Source organism: Melospiza melodia, chromosome 4 (assembly GCF_035770615.1).
Source record: "Melospiza melodia melodia isolate bMelMel2 chromosome 4, bMelMel2.pri, whole genome shotgun sequence".
Classification (NCBI taxonomy): domain Eukaryota; kingdom Metazoa; phylum Chordata; class Aves; order Passeriformes; family Passerellidae; genus Melospiza; species Melospiza melodia.
Window position 1 is genome coordinate 74,172,857 of NC_086197.1, and position 17,849 is coordinate 74,190,705.

At 40.1% G+C, this 17,849-nt stretch overlaps 1 protein-coding gene across 1 annotated transcript in view; it reads right to left on the bottom strand.

The window, feature by feature from the left end:
* Window positions 1–17,849, bottom strand: part of ANO6 (anoctamin 6) — a 71,818-nt gene that overhangs the window by 27,726 nt on the left and 26,243 nt on the right. Inside the window, exons 2-3 of the mRNA XM_063155177.1 lie at window positions 17,161–17,237; window positions 7,880–8,008 (exon numbers count right to left, since the gene is read on the bottom strand). Coding sequence (XP_063011247.1) covers window positions 7,880–8,008; window positions 17,161–17,237 — 206 coding nt within the window. The remainder of the gene's footprint in view (window positions 1–7,879; window positions 8,009–17,160; window positions 17,238–17,849) is intronic.

The window sequence follows — 17,849 nt, forward strand, 5'->3', positions numbered from 1 at the left end:
CACAAAAAATGTATGCATAGAAAAATGGAATTGCTTCCCAAAACCATCATTATGTTATCTCTATAACACTTGATAGCTGCTGTGGTAATATGTACAGTCCTACCTTCTAATTAACCTGGATCCGTTTTTTTGTCTGATATGCAATATAGTCCTCAAATGCAATTGTGGACAACTTATCCTCTCAGTTTCTGGTACATTTCAGAGGTGTAAGTATGACTCAGGTTTTGAGAATTTGTAAATCTACTCCTGAAATTTTGATCTCTTTCGCCTTTAGTCACTAAGTGAACTACATTATTCTTCCTTTAGAAAGTCTTTATCTCAAATGCATTCCACCCCATTTTCCTTCCAGAAACCTGTAACTTTATGATTCTTTCACAGTAATCATATGTGTTCACACAGTGGTTCAAACTGTAATATCCCACTATATTTGAGTCCATGGACTACATCCCCAAAGGAAGAAGCTGAGAGCTGTAGCACTTGTAGAGTCAGTGGTGATATTCCAGGAGCATTTAATGTCCAGAAGGACATAAGAAGTTTTTCTAAGCAAAAATCAAATTTGTGGATCATGTTAATTTCATTTCATAGTTACCATCACTTGGCAGATAGTTAATTGCAAAAAACCTGAAATGTCTTTCCAATCTTGAATCTGCTTCTCCATACAGATGACCTCCTCCCAAGAAACACAGAAACATCCCCTTTCCCCTCAAATAAAAAATGTGCAAATCCATATGGGATTTACAAGAAATTTTGAAACTCCATGTGAAGCAATCAAATTTAAAGCTATCTACACCAAATGGGTAGTTTCTCAATGATTTATTTGTTTATGTGAGTCAAGGGTAGCCAGCTCTCCCTGAACTACAGACTGCATGTCAAAATACCAGCCTGGGTAATGGGGGGCACCTGTAGGCAGCTGGGGCTCTTAAGTGAGCAGTTTGCTGGAAGAAGATGAATTTAATGTAAAGCTGAGAGCTTTATTCCTGTACCAGGTTAGACTAGGGCTGCAGTGAGGTTCTCAGAGTGACCTGGGCACACTACTTTCTTTCTCCCAGATTCCTTTCATGCCAATTTCTTGGTTGATTAATATGTGCTTAAAGGAATTGGCATCTCCCACTACAGGAACTTAAAGAAGAGGGTCCCAGTGCTTTTTGTCTTGTGGTTCTCTATAGCAATTCTAGCTGCCTTAACATCTGTGCACAGGATCCAGACCTGCTGCTACCATGAACAATCAGAGTCAATTAATGACCCTCTAGATAAACCCTTGGGAATTTTGATAGGTATGTAGAAAGTCGTCCCCAGGGCTAGACTCAAATCTCACCCAGTCTAGGGGCAAAAAGATGCTTCAGCAAATGGGTAAAAACCATTTCAGAAAACTTCTTCAGAAGTTCCACAGGAACAGGTCAGTTCTTGTACCCAAATAAGTTTCTGTACCCAAATAAGTTTCATCCAGTTCTTGAATATTTTAAGATGGTTATAAGTCCCCAAACAAGAAAATGCTATTTTTCCAAAACTCTAGCAAGTCTTGAAATTAATAATTATAGAACTGAATAACAATATGAACAGCCTACCCCATTTATAGCTCATCATTTCCCCGCTGCAGCAGCTGCATGAGAAAATTATCTCAATGGACTAATTTCGTATTTTGTGAAAAAGTATTTTTCTTATCTGTTTTGGGTTTTCTGCCTTTTTGTTCCAGTGAATATCACCTTCTACTCGAGCTAGGCACAAGAAGAGCCAAATATTTCAATCTGTTGTTTTTTTCTCTCATCAACACTTATCACCTTTCTCCTTATTTCTTGCATTTTTCAGGACAAAACCACAAACCCAGACTTTGATAGCACCCTTCATTGAGGGATTTCTCCATGTCTCAGAAATTCACTTGGCTATTTGAGAGAGTATTATGCTGTTTATATTTTTTCCTTGTATATATATATGTATATATATATATTTATCTCTGTGTGTGTGTAATATAGACATTTATGGTGTGTACATCTAATTATCTTTGTTGTTTTTAAAATCACAAATGTGAATGAGTGTTTTTCTTGCAGTAATACATTTTCTTGCATTTTCAAGATATTCACTATCTCTTTCATAGATAATAATGTTCTCCAGTCTCCTTTAAAGCTAAAGGTTTTCAGCCACCTTGGCTTCTAAGTAAACTATATAATGATTTCCTCTGCAATTCTTTGTTTTATCAAAACTCAACCCTCTTCCCAGTTCAGTAATATATGTAGTACACAACACAGGAGTTTGTCACTCTAGTAGTAACTCTGCTGCTATTTCATCCCACCACTTTGCTTCTTCCATATTCACGTGGTTGTTTTTAAAGTAAACACTACTCAGTCACGAAAGTATTTCAACCCAAGTTCTGCTTTGTTCCAGCAAATCAAATAGGCACAGGGCTAAATACCTGTTTGATTTTCTTTCTAAAGAGCATAAAAATACATGTAGAGCAATTCTCATTTGTAGAAGTCTAATACTATTTTTAAAAAACTTTTAATCAGATTCCTTTAATAATTGATTATGGCAATAAGTTCCCAAAATTAAATTTGCCCTCAAAATCTTAGATGAATGTTGACAATATTAAGGTTTCTAATAATGCATAAATTCAAATAGTGAGAAAAAAAGCCTCTGGGAGCCTTTGCTAATTAGGGGCTTTGCTATTTTATATAAATGATTGAATTATGTGTATAATGATCTATGGAGGAGCTAGACTTTTACCCAGAGGAGTCTATAGTGGTTTTGCATTGACTGGGGAATACAATATATATATATATAATAGTTTATTAGGCTGGAAGGTGGAGACCATCCAAAGTTTACTTTAGTATTTGGCATTTTGCTCAGCTACCTGCAAGGCTAAGTTGCAATAATAAAGTAATCATGGCAGTGCTGCTGATTCAAATCTGACATAGGTTTTGATGATTGAATGGCTAGTCAATAGACTAAGACACCTAGGATGCATAATCATACACAGTCTTAAGAAAACGAAAGCAGAATGTAGCTAAATGCCAAGTATTACAGGCATGTGGAAGGATCAGCTTTTGTGATCCTTGTGAACCATGGTGTTTTCAATTTCTGGTGATTGTCTTGCCAAGCTGAGGAGATTAACAAGATTGTGGGTCTGGAAATTGGTAGCAGACCAGTAGCATCTTTCCCCCTGTGCATTGTAAATGGTAGGGAAGACTTGCTTTGATTGCAGTGACAGAACACCAACTCATATCTTTGCTAAGTTTCTTTTGTGCAATGTGGAAAGTTCCCTATCACAATATCCATGTGGGCTCAGGGAAAAAATCCTAAATAAAAAAGAGAGCTTGAATAGCCTCCTCTGCCTCATCTGACAGACAACAGATAAATCACAGTCAATAAGAGAAAGTACATGGGGCCCAAAGCCTCCCCTATGAAAAACAGCTGAAGGAAGTGAAGAGGATCATTGTAACAATATTAGCTGCCTCACAGTTTCTTTGATGGTGTTTGGAAGCTTTCCTCAAAGTCCCAGCTGTCAGCATCAGAAAACTAATTGACTGAGCAGCTCTGCTCTGTAAGCTTCTTTCCCTTATGTTTGAAGACAATCATAAAAATTAGAAGCAGGACATGCTATAGAGAATAAGCCCCCAAAATGCAAACCCAAAGAACTCATACATACATATTTTCTGATATACCCTTTGATTTTAAGCCAGCTCATGTTTTTTTGCAACCTGATCCATGACCACACAGAACTGGTGATACTGCAGTCCAGCCCTGCCCTCAACAACAGCTTCCAGGCACACTGTTTGGAAAGAGCCATTTCTCTTACAAATGAATGTAGTAACTGCAGAGTAACTCCCTCCTTCTATCTGTCTTCATATTTTTTTGCCATCCTTCCTTCCAAAGCAGTAAAATTTGGGTTTGTGGTTGCCTCAGGAGCAGAGGTTTTACTTCGGTGAGTTTCTGCTTCAAACCAAGCCATCCAGCTGAGATGAAGGCAGGTGTGACCGCCCTCCTCCCAGTGCCAAAGGTCCCTTCCATACTTAGCAGACTTCCTGAGTAGGTTGGCTGAGCACACCACAGGCATGCAGAGCCTGTCATTCTCTACTGCTTCACATCACTGCATAAAATGGCACAGAGATACCCTTTTACTGTAAACCCGAGTGCTGTTCTCTCACTGCAGGTATGACACATGCTAAGCAGCGGGATAAGTATAATTCTTGTTTGAAAAGTTACCCAAGCTTATTTTTGGTCATGTTTTTTCTTTTTGTGGCTTTATTGTTGTTGGTTATCTGAACTAGACAAGTATAGAGGCAGGAACTGTTTGCTTATGAGAACAAAATTCTCCAGCTCTGATGAATTTGTCAGAAACACTGTACTTAAAAACCCAAACAAGATGTGTGCAATATTCTCCATGAGTGATAGTTTCATTCAATTTGGGAAAAAAAAAACAATCCATCTATTTCTGAGAAGCACAGATTCCTCCATGGCTGGAAATGAAGGTTTTGCCCACATTCCAATTTAAATTACTGACAGTCTTTCTGTTTATTTCTGTTGGGGGGGAATAGATGGACTAAAATGACATTCTGCATTGATTTATCTTGAATTTACCTTTCTGGCCCTGATCCTTTGACTTTCAACAGTGAGCTCCTTGAGGATCTCAACAGATGAAACTGGTATTTGGGAGCATTCCTGAAGAGACTGGCGATATTTAAATTCTATTCTGATGGTAAGCTATCCTGACAAATAAACTACATAAATTGTAGATTTAAAAGATGTGCTTTGGGCAAGAATTTCAATTGCTTTCAAGGTAAAGTTTCTGGAATCTTCTCCTGGCAATCTCATTTTTGCTAGTGCTTGCAAAATTAATTGTATACCAACTTTAAAAAGTTTGGAGTTTGAATTGAGTTGCATATTTGAAACTTACCGACTATCTTTTGGATCTATAAATTATGTTAGACACTTCCCTGAGGCTGTCATTTCATTAGTTTGACTTTGCCTACCCAAAACCAGATTTCAGAAACAGATGAAAATAACAGAAGCCCTGTGGATCTCCAAGAGCTTCAGAATCCCATATATTTTTTTCCTTCTATCAAATCACACCCATGTTTTATTTCCTGCTGTCCTCCGAGCTATTTCCCCAAGAATATTGCTTACTACTATAAATTAATGCTGGACCTTTCCATTACATTCATCCAATTATTCAGAAAAAGAGCAGAAGCCATTCAAATCCAATACAATGATACTCCCAGGATCTGAGTCTTCTCTTGCTGCAGAAGAACACGTGGATCTGTGCCCTGTTTCTCTGAATCTGGTCAATTGGATACCTAGGTTCGGGCCTGATTTTCAAACCCTTCTGTCTAAATTCAGTAAGAATTTGGGGACTTCTCAACATTCATAATGTATCATAAAAAAACACCCAATGCAGCACACAAAACATTTCCCTTCAGAAATCTACAGGTGTCCACTAATAATTTGAATTCTGAAGTGACTTCCACATCATTCAGTTGGGTGGAGTGCTGTGTGTGTCAGATTTTTTTCCCAGTGACAAATCTCTAGATTTCAGAGACCTGTAACATTGCACACAACCAGTGCAAAACTTGCTCCTGACTCCAGTGACTTGAGGATGTCACCCTACAAGAACAGACTTCGCTGAATCTTCCATATTTCGGTAATCTGGACTTTCCAAATTCTGTGCACAATAAAGCTCTATAAAACTATCAGGGAAGTCAAAGAAAGAGTAGCATGGGCAAGGAACCTATTCATGCTTAAAGCACCCTGAATTACACAAGATACTACTTATAAAATTTGGCGTTTTCAGTTCATCATTGATCAGACAGTGATGTATGCAGCATTTAAAACTGATTGTACATGGCAATGCTCCTTATTTTGGTTCCATTTCATCACAAGGGTGGAAGCAATTTTTCTCAGAAAAATTACAACCAAATCAACAACAATGTCAGTAAAGACAAGCTATAAAGTAGGTTTTATGCCAACATTGATGAAATCTGAGCGTATCTTGGGCAGCACCAACCCCACATTATTCTGGGAACTGTGATAGGCCAAATGTTAATTTCCTTCCTGGAATTCTAAGAATGTAAAGCTGCACCATAAATATAATCTTAATTTCAATCTCAGATATAAGTTATATGTGCACAGTTCCCCTGTTGCTTCAGCTTCTACTTATGCATGGAAATACTAGTTTTGGCTTCCTTCTGACACATCCCAGTCACCCCAGGCTCGTGTGTCACCCTCCTGGCTGTACTTCTGTCCATACAGGTTTTGTTGGCCACTTTGTTGTCAGGCTGCACAGCTGGCTCTTGTTCAGCTTGCTCTCCACGAAAACCGCTGGGGCCTCTTCCACAGAACTGCTCCCCAGCCACTCAGTGTTCCCCTTATCTGGTCACTTGTCTGATATGGTCTTGTGCTCACATGTGTTGCATGTGGGTAGATTGCTTCCTCTTCCTCAGCACCACAGAGCCAACCTGGCTGCAGATCTTTGTGGAGCTAAGACCTTGGAAAGTAAAATTTTTATGCAAGCACCTACCCACAATCTCCTGGTCTAACTATTAATGGTTTCATTCTGGCTAATGTCTTAACATTAATGCTGCACTGAAAATACTACTCCACTGCTCACATTTAATTTCCATCACTACTTAGAAAAGATGCTCATTATATTTTTAATATATTTGGGCAATGGCCAAGCATTACAAACATAAATGTAAAATGCTAATTGATAAAAACAATTCTTTCCAAAGGGGCAGCTTTTTTGTCTAATTACCCCCTTCAATTAATTTATACTGCTGATCCTGTGATCATGTGTAATACAACACCCACCCACGGCAGGACTCCCTCAAACCCTACTAACGACATTCCTTATGGCTGTCCTCCTAATGCCAACAACAACACTGTGTAATGAGTATCAACCAGCTTAGCTACAGGCCTTCTTACTCCTACTCTTCTGTTTCCTAACTGCAAATTATTATTTGTATACGAGCTGCTTTCAGTGATATCTTTGTCCCTGCCTGTCTCTACCAGAGGCTGCTGCTGGGACATGGACTATTACTAAATCAGAGGAGGATGTGGGTGGGTGGGGGAGTGCAGATGCCAAGGGAACAATCTCATGGATGCTTACTTCTCAGGCAGTTCAGTGGCATAGCTGAGCTCATTTTTGTGACCCTGTGTGCCATAAAGAATGTAGTCCTCTGATGGAACTGATGAAATTATTAAAGAATAATTCTTACTCTATTATTGTGCTTCATTGCTAAGGAGCTATGGAGCTGTGGATGCTAAGGAGCATCAAGAAGTCACTGGCTTGAGTCAGAAACTTTGCAAGGTCTCTAGCAAGGGTGAAGCTGCTGAAGGGCCAAGGGAAAGAATTATCTAGATTTATTAAGAAAAATTCTGGTGGCAGATGTGCAGTTATTTCCCTTGAACAATTAAGCTATGTTATCAGAAGTCAGCAGAATGTCAGCAGCTGTGTTTATAACTGTGATCTGGAGCAACTGGTCATCTCCCTCCTTTGCGTTCCTCTGAATACTCTGATTTTATTACCAAAGTCCATTAGGGGCCTAATTGAATCACTGCAGGTAGAGAAAATTTTCCCAGTGTGAAGATCTTGGTGTCCAACTCTAACCTGACACGGGCATTCTCCTGCTCACATCTTCCGAAGGGGGGCCTCCCATCCAGGATGTGCTCTGAGGTCCCAAGCTCACACTGGCCAACAGGATGTGCAGTGCTCTGCCCACCCTCACAGCAATCTCGCACCTCGAGCCCTGTTCTCTGCTCATTTGATGGGCTTCAGCCTCCCAGCTCCCAAGAGTACTCTGAGGATAAGGCAAAGCAATTGCTGTTCTGGGTGAGGGCACTGTTCTTTCTGCCCACAGCTCTAACACCCAGTATATGAAAAATAACTCACCTTTTGCTTTTTACGATCACTCCTCCTATGAGTCATTTTCTTACTTTCATCTTCATACACCAAAACAAAGTCAATTCTTCGCTGCCCATCTTTGAAGAACAAGGAGTCAGGCTTGTCATCAAAATCCACCTGAAAGGCAGGTGGCATAGGTTAATATGAAGATCTTTGCTCACTAGTTCCTTACTTGCTTCCCTTTACACAGTATTTCACTGAACATAGAAATTCAACATAAATCAGCCTTGTGTAACAGGAAGCCCAAAATGGCAAAATTGCACAGAGTAAAATGAAGAAAAATAAATTATCCAGAGGAATTTGTCAGGTCTCTGCATGACATCAAATCTACAGAACCTTGACCTAACTTTCTTCTTTAAAAATGGTACATTACATTTTCATAATGAGAGAAGCATGGGAAGCAGCACCAGTACCAAATAATGCATCTGTCTAGTAATTTGTACACCATCATGGACATATCATTAGATAGTTTGTCTAGAAAATTGTTTTTGCCTGATGGAAGTCTCAGAATTAGTGCATTCCCATCTGTTCCCTTACCTGAACAAATGTAAGGGATTACATTTGCAATTATTAAAAAAAAAAAAAGCGGAAAAAAAAAAAGCAAAAAAAGCAAAAAAAAAAGCAGTTGTTTCATGCATGCTTACTTAAACCCACCACTGCCAAGAGAACAAAGAACATGGTCAGAGCAGAGATGAGATCTCCAAACAGACACATATTATGTGGATTTATTTCTCATTTTATCTGCAGCAACTCAGCAAGCAAAAACACATTGTTGTGTGCCACACATCCATCATGTTATAACAGATGCCAAAATCAAAAGTTTTAATATATCCATAAGCCATTATCTAGTCCCTGGAGGAAAGCAGGATAGATTGTCATATCCACTAATAACATCTTAATGTGTTATTTCATGCATGAAATGATACAGACACTTTGGTGACAGGGAAACCTGAACGCTTGAATAATGATTCTGTAGTTTCTTAGAGTACTCTGGGGCAATATCACACATTACCACCCCCCTCCTTTCAGGTAATGTACAGCTGTAATGTTATCCAAGTCATGCTATGTAATGTGCACCAGCCTCTCAGGTACTTGGCCAAATCTGTCCATGGTGTAAACGGAGGTGGTGCCACTGGAGCTGATCCCAAAAGCCTGAAGTGGGACTCAGCATGGCTTCAGAGACAGGAACATCTTCAAAGCTGGCAAGGCTCCCACTCAGAACTGCAGAGGAGCCTTGGCCTCCAGCCGACTGGGCATGGAGGGTTGGCCAAGCTGGGATCAGGTCAGGAAAAATGACACAGAATAATCTCTTGCATTTGCTGTGGATGTAGCAATGATTCCCAGATGTCCCATCCCTGGAATTCCCCTGTCAGTTCAGACCAAATTTCGTGAGACATGCAAAGTTGGGTTTTGGAGGTCTAGGATGTCTGGTCCACAAAAAGACCACAGAAATGTGGTTATGGTGCCAGAAACCCCAGCAGTGCAGCCTGAAATGGCTGTTCTTCAACTGTGAAGAACCAAGAAGAATGTCAGTCTTCAGTCAGGAGCACCCAAGTTCCAGGGAGCATATAGTGTTTTAGGAACCACGTGTCAGTTTTTCCAAAACAAATTTTCTCATGTTTTTTTGCAAAACCTCTCCGTGTAGATTATATTGTAACAGTTTATTGGCTGAATCAAAACAGGCAACCAAGACATGTCCTCCTGTAATTATGACAAAATTTCCATATTTTAAATAAACTTGGGTAGTTTAAACTCACAGGTTTTTTATGTTGCATGTGCAAAGGCTAGGACCTGCTGCAAACAGGTCCTGTTGACTTAGTTGCTTCAAAAGTCTGAGCAGATTTTTTAATAGAACAGTTTTCTTTGAATGCCACCTGTGTGCTGGGATTTGTGACAAACCTGACAGCAAGCAGCTGCTGACACACATACACATATGGCCAGTGTACACACATTCTGCATGTTAGTTTCACAGCCTGGGATAGCATTTAGAGACTACCTAGGCAGTCGCCAAATCAACATACAATCGCATACTGTGGAAAAAGTTTTAGGAAAAAAAAGGCATTCAATTTCCAGATGACATCACCCAACCACAATGACACCGAGTTTCTCTATCAGCCAAAGCAAGTCACAAGTGTGAATTTCTAAATTCTGGAGAGATGAAGTTGGCATAGTCCTATCAAGAAATCAGAATTGGCCATGACAAGCTTTCCTCCTGCTGAGGGCTAGTCACAGGTGTAAAACACAGCTTTGCTGCTATAATTGCCTCTCGGGATCTTTTGGACCCCAAGATTGTTAAAAGTCTCTTTTCCCAGCCTGAGCGCTTTAAGAATGAGTCAGAGCCCTTCAGTTCTCCGTCTCAAGGCAGTTTATTGCATCTTATCTATAAAAAATTTTCTCCTGCCCTGCCAAGATCCCTCCAGCAGGACAGTTCCAGGCACACTTCCTGCCCCCAGGGCAGAGTTATGTCTTTATACTAAAAACTACGTATACAATGTTTACAATTACTTTCCAATACCTATCACCTATGTTAGACAGTGAGCTTCTACTCTAAACCAATCTGTAAGTGCCAACATCACAGCAGAAGATGGAGGCCAAGAAGAAGAAGAAGAAGGAGAAAGGCTGGACAAGCCCATCTTATCTCCTGAACCCCCATTCCAGAAACCCCAAAATCTACTTTTCCACCCCGTGATAACTTCACTGTTATTCTACCTAAACTGTTGTGGCTTGCTGACCTTCATACAAGGATGGTAATTTGCTCCATGGGTCATAATCAAAACCACAGGTGTTTTGGGCTCCGTGCCAGGGCTTCTGAGCCCCCTGCAGGGGTCTTGGCCGTTCTGGACAGCCAGAAGGATGTTCTGGTTTCCTACAATTTCCAACCTCATTTAAAACATAGCCACAATGATTTCACGTTGACAAGATTCGCTGTTAGGAGGAAAGCACCAAAACCAGCCAACAGCCCCTGTTGGGACACAGCCTGGGAGGTGCCTGAGCAGCGGGCACAGAGCCAGCCTGGGAGCTGCTGCTCTCCCCTGGGACCCCAGCAGGCTGTGGCACATCACGAGCTATGATGGCTCCATGTTGCAATGTGGAAACACAGGGCCCAGATCCCGTGAAAATGAGTAACAGGGGGAAGGGTTGCCACTGCATAAAGCACAAGGTCTTTTAACTGGGCTTTTTCCTCTTTGGAATCTTAGAAACATCATTATAGTAACTTCTGTTTAAAGACACGCAGTCTAGTTGTGAAAGTCAAGCACTCAAAAACATAAAAGTAGCAATAGTTTTCTTTCCACTGCAGCTTTTAGCACATTTTCTGATATGACCTGTCCTCAGGATAAAGAAAGACATGGAAAAGAGTAAACGTAAAATCAAGTTTTGATAGAGGAAGATTTGGTGGTAATTTGTGTTTGCATAATTTCACTGAGTAGTTTTCCTTTAAATGTAGTCTTTTCTAAGGTTAAAAAAGAAGTGATAACTGGATTATCAATAATAATTTATCATATTAAAAACCATATATACAATAGTTATAAAAAACAATTCATAAAATAAAATCTGCCTGTTAGCCAGCACTCTGACTGATAAATTTACTTACATAAGTGTTGACATTCACGTGTGTATAACTGTTATTGTGTGCATACACCTTTATCTCTCTCTTTCACACACTATGCACATATAAATTGAATATAGCTGAAATATTATTAAATATTGGACTGCATGAATTCAGATACACAGAAGTTTATACTTATGGAGCTAACTTCTTATATGTAATCTCCATTGCTTTTAATCACAAGGACATTGTTCACTTGGCCTTTCCATGGACACTTTATATATCAATAGAATAATAAAGAATAGACTCATGAAGCCTGAATCTTAAGAGATCAAGATTTAGACCTATAAAAATAGATTGTTATGTAGCTTATAATAAATTAAATATTGCTCAATTAAAATTAAGAAGTAAAATGTAAAAGAGAAAGTAATAGCCAAGTTTCCAACAGCCACATTAACTTACATATGTGGTGTATTTTGTAATCCCTACTGGATAGCTGGTAATGAAAAATCATATATTATTCAACATAACTACCCAGGGGAAAACAGGACTGGAAACCAAAAATATGTAGTGTACTTTGAAGTTAGCATTTCCTTTGAGACAATGTTTGTTTTGGTTTTTTTTAAATATGTAATATTATTTGACAGTTTTACAAATGTTACTATCATACCAAGGCACACAAGCTTGCATGCATAGACAAATTAATGGGGCTGAAATTTCAATACATAGTTTTTTAAAGTATCAGTAGCAAATTACAGCCCCAAATAACCAACAGGCCCATTGGCACCTCTTCTAAAACACAGGACAATTTACTGCACTATTTAATTTTTTAGCCTTGGCATAAACGCGTTTTTAAGTACTGGTGGAGGCAATCAGTTGTGCACTCTAATGTTTTAATAATACTCTAATGGACAGCAGGTTAATACTGATTAACACCACTAATAAAAAAATATATATCTATGTAGCTGTGAAATACTAATTATACTTAGCACACAATCTGCAGCCTTTAATAACTGTCCAAGAGCTGCACAACCAACTGCTGCCTACCAGGGAACTATCAGCTGCTTTTTTAACAGAGGGAATCTGAAGGAGAGAAGGACCTGGTCATGAATAAAGTTTTTTGTAACACTGAGGTTACACTTCTGTGGGTTAGTCTAGAGGCAGCATGGCCCCGTCCATGTGGCTGTACCTCTGTGTTTAAGTTTGGAGCAGGTCAGATCAGAGCATCACAGGCTCTTCACTCCAGAGAATGAGACCGGAGGAGCCTGTGGCAACCAAAAGCGCAGAAATGTGTGTAAAGCAGACACCACCTCCTCAGCACCAAATGCTTCTCCACAGCCCCACTGCTGGGGCCTCAGTGCCAGCAATGCACACCAGGTGGTGGGTGTGGGTTCCTGCTGCAGCTGGGACGCGCTGCACTGCTGCAGCCACACTGAACGCGCTGGTCATAAGCAGTGCCATGCCATCAGTGCCAAAAGTGCCCTGCCATGCACTCCCCTTCCCTTACACACCTTGTCCTCCTGCTCCCTGAGTGTGCTCCCCTGTGGCCACCTTGGCAGAGGAATAAGGAGCTTCCTGCCCTCTGATAATCCAGCACAAGCCATCACCAGCCAGCAGCACCAGCTCTTCCAGACCCGGGACACAGCAGCACTTGGAAAAGGGCAAGTGGGACAGGCAGACAAGCTTGCCCCAGCACAGAAGGCTGAGGGAGCAGTTTTGGCTTCAAATGCCCACTCCATGGCAGGTGCCCTCAGCCCCTTGACTCAGAGTTCACCAGGAGGGAGACTTCTGCATGCCCTCCTCACTGTAACCAGGCTGGCAGTGTCTAAGGGAGCTGCGGTGTGTCACTCAGAGCTGCCCCTGTAGCCATGGCTACACACGATGCCTGCAGCACGTTAAAGGAGAATGTGCAGGCAGGAGAGCTCCTTTCAGCAGCAGCTGTGTTCCAGGGAGGAAAAATGGCTGCACTTCCAAGAAACCTGCCTCACTTTTCCAGGCTTCTTTAGACATGATATAGTTAAATATTCAGTGGGGATAATGGTGGGATGGGCAGCACAGAGACAAGCATGAAGAAAAATATGTGCACAGGAATTGCAGCTATTTATTGTTTACTATACCCTGAACAAGCACAGTATTGTAAGCTGGATTTTTTAAATAACAAGAGATTCTGCAGGAATGACTTAGCTAACTGGAAAGATGATAGAAGTGCTTTATTTTGCCTGCAAGAGCCTTTGGTGTGACTGTCAATAGCGCCAAATGTAATCATTACTGGAGGGATAAACTACTTGTCTGCAACCTCACATAATATTCAGATATGCTTCAAAATAGCATCCTGCAGCATGCCAGTGAATAAATCAGTACTGGGAAAGAGGAGAGCAGAGCAGAGCCTGTGTAACATTGCCTCTGCTGATAGGCACCTGTAAAAAATCCTCCCACGGGCTCAGAGACAGGCACATGGGGGATCTGCAGGCTGCACTTCAGCTGTGGGTTTTATGAAGGGGAAAATTTCAGAGTGACTAATTAGGAGCACAGTTATTTCTCTCTGTCTGCTTCAGGAAACTTGAAAACAAGTAAATAAAAAGAAAACAATCTATATTACCGGGGTGTCAGGAAACATAATTATTTATAAATGACTTTGAGATCATCTGAAGAAAATGTTACAGAAGTACAAAGTTCTTCTTACTATCACAGCCATATAAAAAGATTTTTATTGCTTTAGGTTCTGAGCAACCTATAGAGACAACTTTCTGCATTAAGACCAACACAAGCATTTATTTCTGGATTATATTGATATATATAATATATGAGATAGTACTGGAAGATGTAAGTTTATTTGCATATTGCATAATAATGTTGGTCCGTCTCTGGAGGGCCATAAAACTGCTGTGCCTTTAACATTTTACTTTATTATTCATATCTTTTAATAACAACAGAGGACTGTTTTCATTCTCTTTCTAGCAATAATGCGAATATTAGCAAGCACTTCATCAGAAGAAGGCTTTTTTTCTTTTCCTCACCACGCAAAGGAATTTCAGCTATGTAACAAACTGAAATAAACTGAAACTAAAGAGAAGTAGAAAAAATATGGGGTGTCACTACAGTCATGCATTTCTGTCAGCAGAAAGCAGCTGGTAACTGGCCAGGCATTGGGATGCCTCGTCCCCTGAGCTAAGTTTGGACCAGACACCCACTTGACTTCCTGTCTGAGCGTCAGGTTGCTGCTGCTGCAGGAGGATTTCCAGTCACTCCTGATTAGAGAGAGACCAAATGGCCTTGCTTTTAAAGAAAATGAAGAAAGTGTTCACTGAGAACCTGCTTTTCAGCAACATCCATGGGATGCAAGAGCTGGGAAATTCACTCTTTTGAACTTCCCAGAAGCCTTCTTGCAAAAGAAATTGTATGTGAGGGGCACAGTAATAGAAAGTTTGAAGAAGTCAACCCTGCAGATATTCACTCTCAAATTATTGTTACATGCCAATTCAAATTATCTACCTACAAAGCAGATAAACTGCAAAATGAAACACTTCAAGGAAAAGCCTTGAATTAATGCTTTCTGTGCAGTTTCATCTTCCTTGTACATGTTGTTTATGATACATTATTAAATTGTTGCATAACATGAAATTGTCTGTGTTCCTTGTAGTAGCTATGGAATACTCCTTATTATCGTCTTCATTTAATGTCTGGTGGGTTTTTTTTGGTTGTTTCTTTTTGTTTGTTTGGGGTTTTTTCTTTTTTTTTTGCTTGTTTGTTTTTTTGGCTACACCTCATTTAAATAGCTCAAATGCTTAAAATAAGGATTTCCTTCTGACTATGCTTTTGGTATTCTCCTCATAGAATTTCAATGTTTTGCAAATGTTGTGAAAATTTTACAAGATCCTCCAGGACAGAAAGCAACAGTATAACTCTCATTTTAATGGCCATCAGGCGTCTAAACATCTACACCAAAACCTGTTCACTGTCTCCTAAGTTTGGAGCTACAGCTTTATACAGCAGGACAGTGACGTCTTTCCAGAGAGCTCAGCAATTGTCTCTCTTCAAAGAGCAATACACTCAACTCCAGGTCCACGTGTCACTCTCCTGCAAATGCAAACAGGGCCATGATATTCTCCTTTGGCACTCAGGAAAAAGAAAATCTGGCTGCAACTCTACAAGTCTTGCACAAAAATCCTTTAGCAGGGATTGCTCAATTATCTAGGACTGAACTCAGTTTTTCTAGTGGTAAGAGCCTTTCATTCCTTTGCTGCAATTTCCTGCCACATTTAAAGCTTTATGAAGTACCACAAACAATATCCTCACAGATTTTTGGCTTTTTGGAGATAATTGTCCTATTCATGTGCCAAATGAGGCAGGGATCCTGTAGCAAACTTAGCTTATGATCCTGTAATTAGAGAAAGCAGCATAAGAAGAACAGGACTGTTTCCATTAGCCAATAATTTACTAAGTTTTGGCTCCTCAGAAGAACTTGCAGAATCAAATCAAATTTCCAGAATACTTCTGGCTGCAACACATGATCTAAGTTTAGACAAAAGGCACAGTACTTCCCTTCTATTCAACTGTTTCAGATCAGGCTTCCTCTTCAGCCTCTGTTTCTAGCTACAATTAACTAGAAACAATATGCAATAATGCATTTAGCAGAGGTTCAGCAGCTGTCAATTATATCTTTCTGTCTCCTCCAACACACTGAAACTATCTAGATCAACAAGGAGGACTTGACCCAGAAGGAGCAGTGCAGAAATGCTGCTAAAACTGAGAAGAAATTACAATTGCTGGTAAACATGAGTTACCAAAAATAAAAATCAATGTTGACCATCAATTTTCAGTAGAAATAAAAATAAATTTTACCAAGACTGTTCAGAGGAGACTGTTCTAACCACAAGGTACACGACATTCCAGCTGTTTTGATGCTATTTCACTTAATAAAAATACATTAAAAAATCAATGAACCACAAGGAGACTCCAAGAAGGATTTTTATAACATCAAAGTCTAGGCCCTCATTTGGGAAATGGAAGCTCTTGATTGCACCTCATGCTTCAACAATGTTTAAACAGCTTCAAATGAACATGTTGCTGCAAAACACAGGGTCAGGGGAGATGAGGATGTCTACCTCCCAGAAGGAAATTCATTCCCAAAGTTACTTTGGATATTGGCTTTTTATGAGATCTGAGGCAGGGGTTCTTGAGCTAGAGCCAGCAGCCTGCTAGCTGCAGAAAATCCTAGGTGAGCTGGGAACCTGGAACTTTGGACAAAGGCAATGGACACCTCCAGGTCTTTTTTTTTGTCTTGTCAGTTCAGTCTCTGGAGTAAGGAATTTCTCAGTGTCTCCAAGCTTTCTTAGAGCTTTCTTGGGTATGTGTGTTTATATGTAGGGTGTGTTCAGAAACATTTATTCTTGTACACACACACAGAAATCCTGTGCATTTGTGAACAAAACTACGTAGAGAGAGGAGGTGGACGTGTATGTATCAGTTTACAGTGAGTTTATATGGGTCACTAATAACCGAGTCCAGTGCCTGTGACAAGCTGTGCTTTCAGATCTGAGCCAATTACTTCAGGTGCCTTTAGGGAAATGGGGATTACAGCATTGCAGATTTAATCACAAAGATGAACTGCCTCTGATGCAAATGCAAAGGAATGCTAGTCTTCTGGAACAGCTACTGGACTGCTGCATACCTAAAGAGAGAATTTTACAGGTATTCACAGTTAAAGTAAACAGGTACCCACCCATTCAGGTGTGTGAAGGTTTTGCTGGTCCGGCACAGTTCCGTAAGTGGGAATAATCACCTGGTTCAGTTCCAAGACTAAAATTAAACATAAAAAATGAAAATGTGTTAGCATTTTTTGTGTTATGGCTTTTTATGGGTTTATAGTTTTAAAATTATTTTTTATTAATGCTTGGTGGAGAAGCCAGTTAATTGCACTTATTTAGTGTTTCAGAAATGGAACAATTGTGTGTCACACTTCAGTTACAATCAGCAGGTGGCAAGAAAATGAAACACCAGGATGACAAGGTAATGCTAGGAGAACATTTTGGCAGTGATGCATCCCTACAGTGATGCAAACAGCATCCCTTTGCTAGTATTTTACTAGTTATTTAGTGTTTCAGAAACTCCAGGGACATTGTAGCAGAAGTTTATTTTTCAATGAATAAAGGTGTCAGCACTGGCTCCAGCTGTGCCAATAACCCTAGCTCATACTGGCTGTACCTGTCAGGCAAGAACAAATAACAGTAGCAAAGAATTCTTCACAAGGCTTGGAATGGGTGCTACACAGGTGTGATGCTGTAACATTCACTCAGTAACACATAACCTAAAAACACACATAAAACTTCAGTGGGCATTGATGCCTCAGCTACTCCTCACCCATTCCATCAGAACTTGTTAAAAACGAACAACCTGGAAACTGAATTGGTT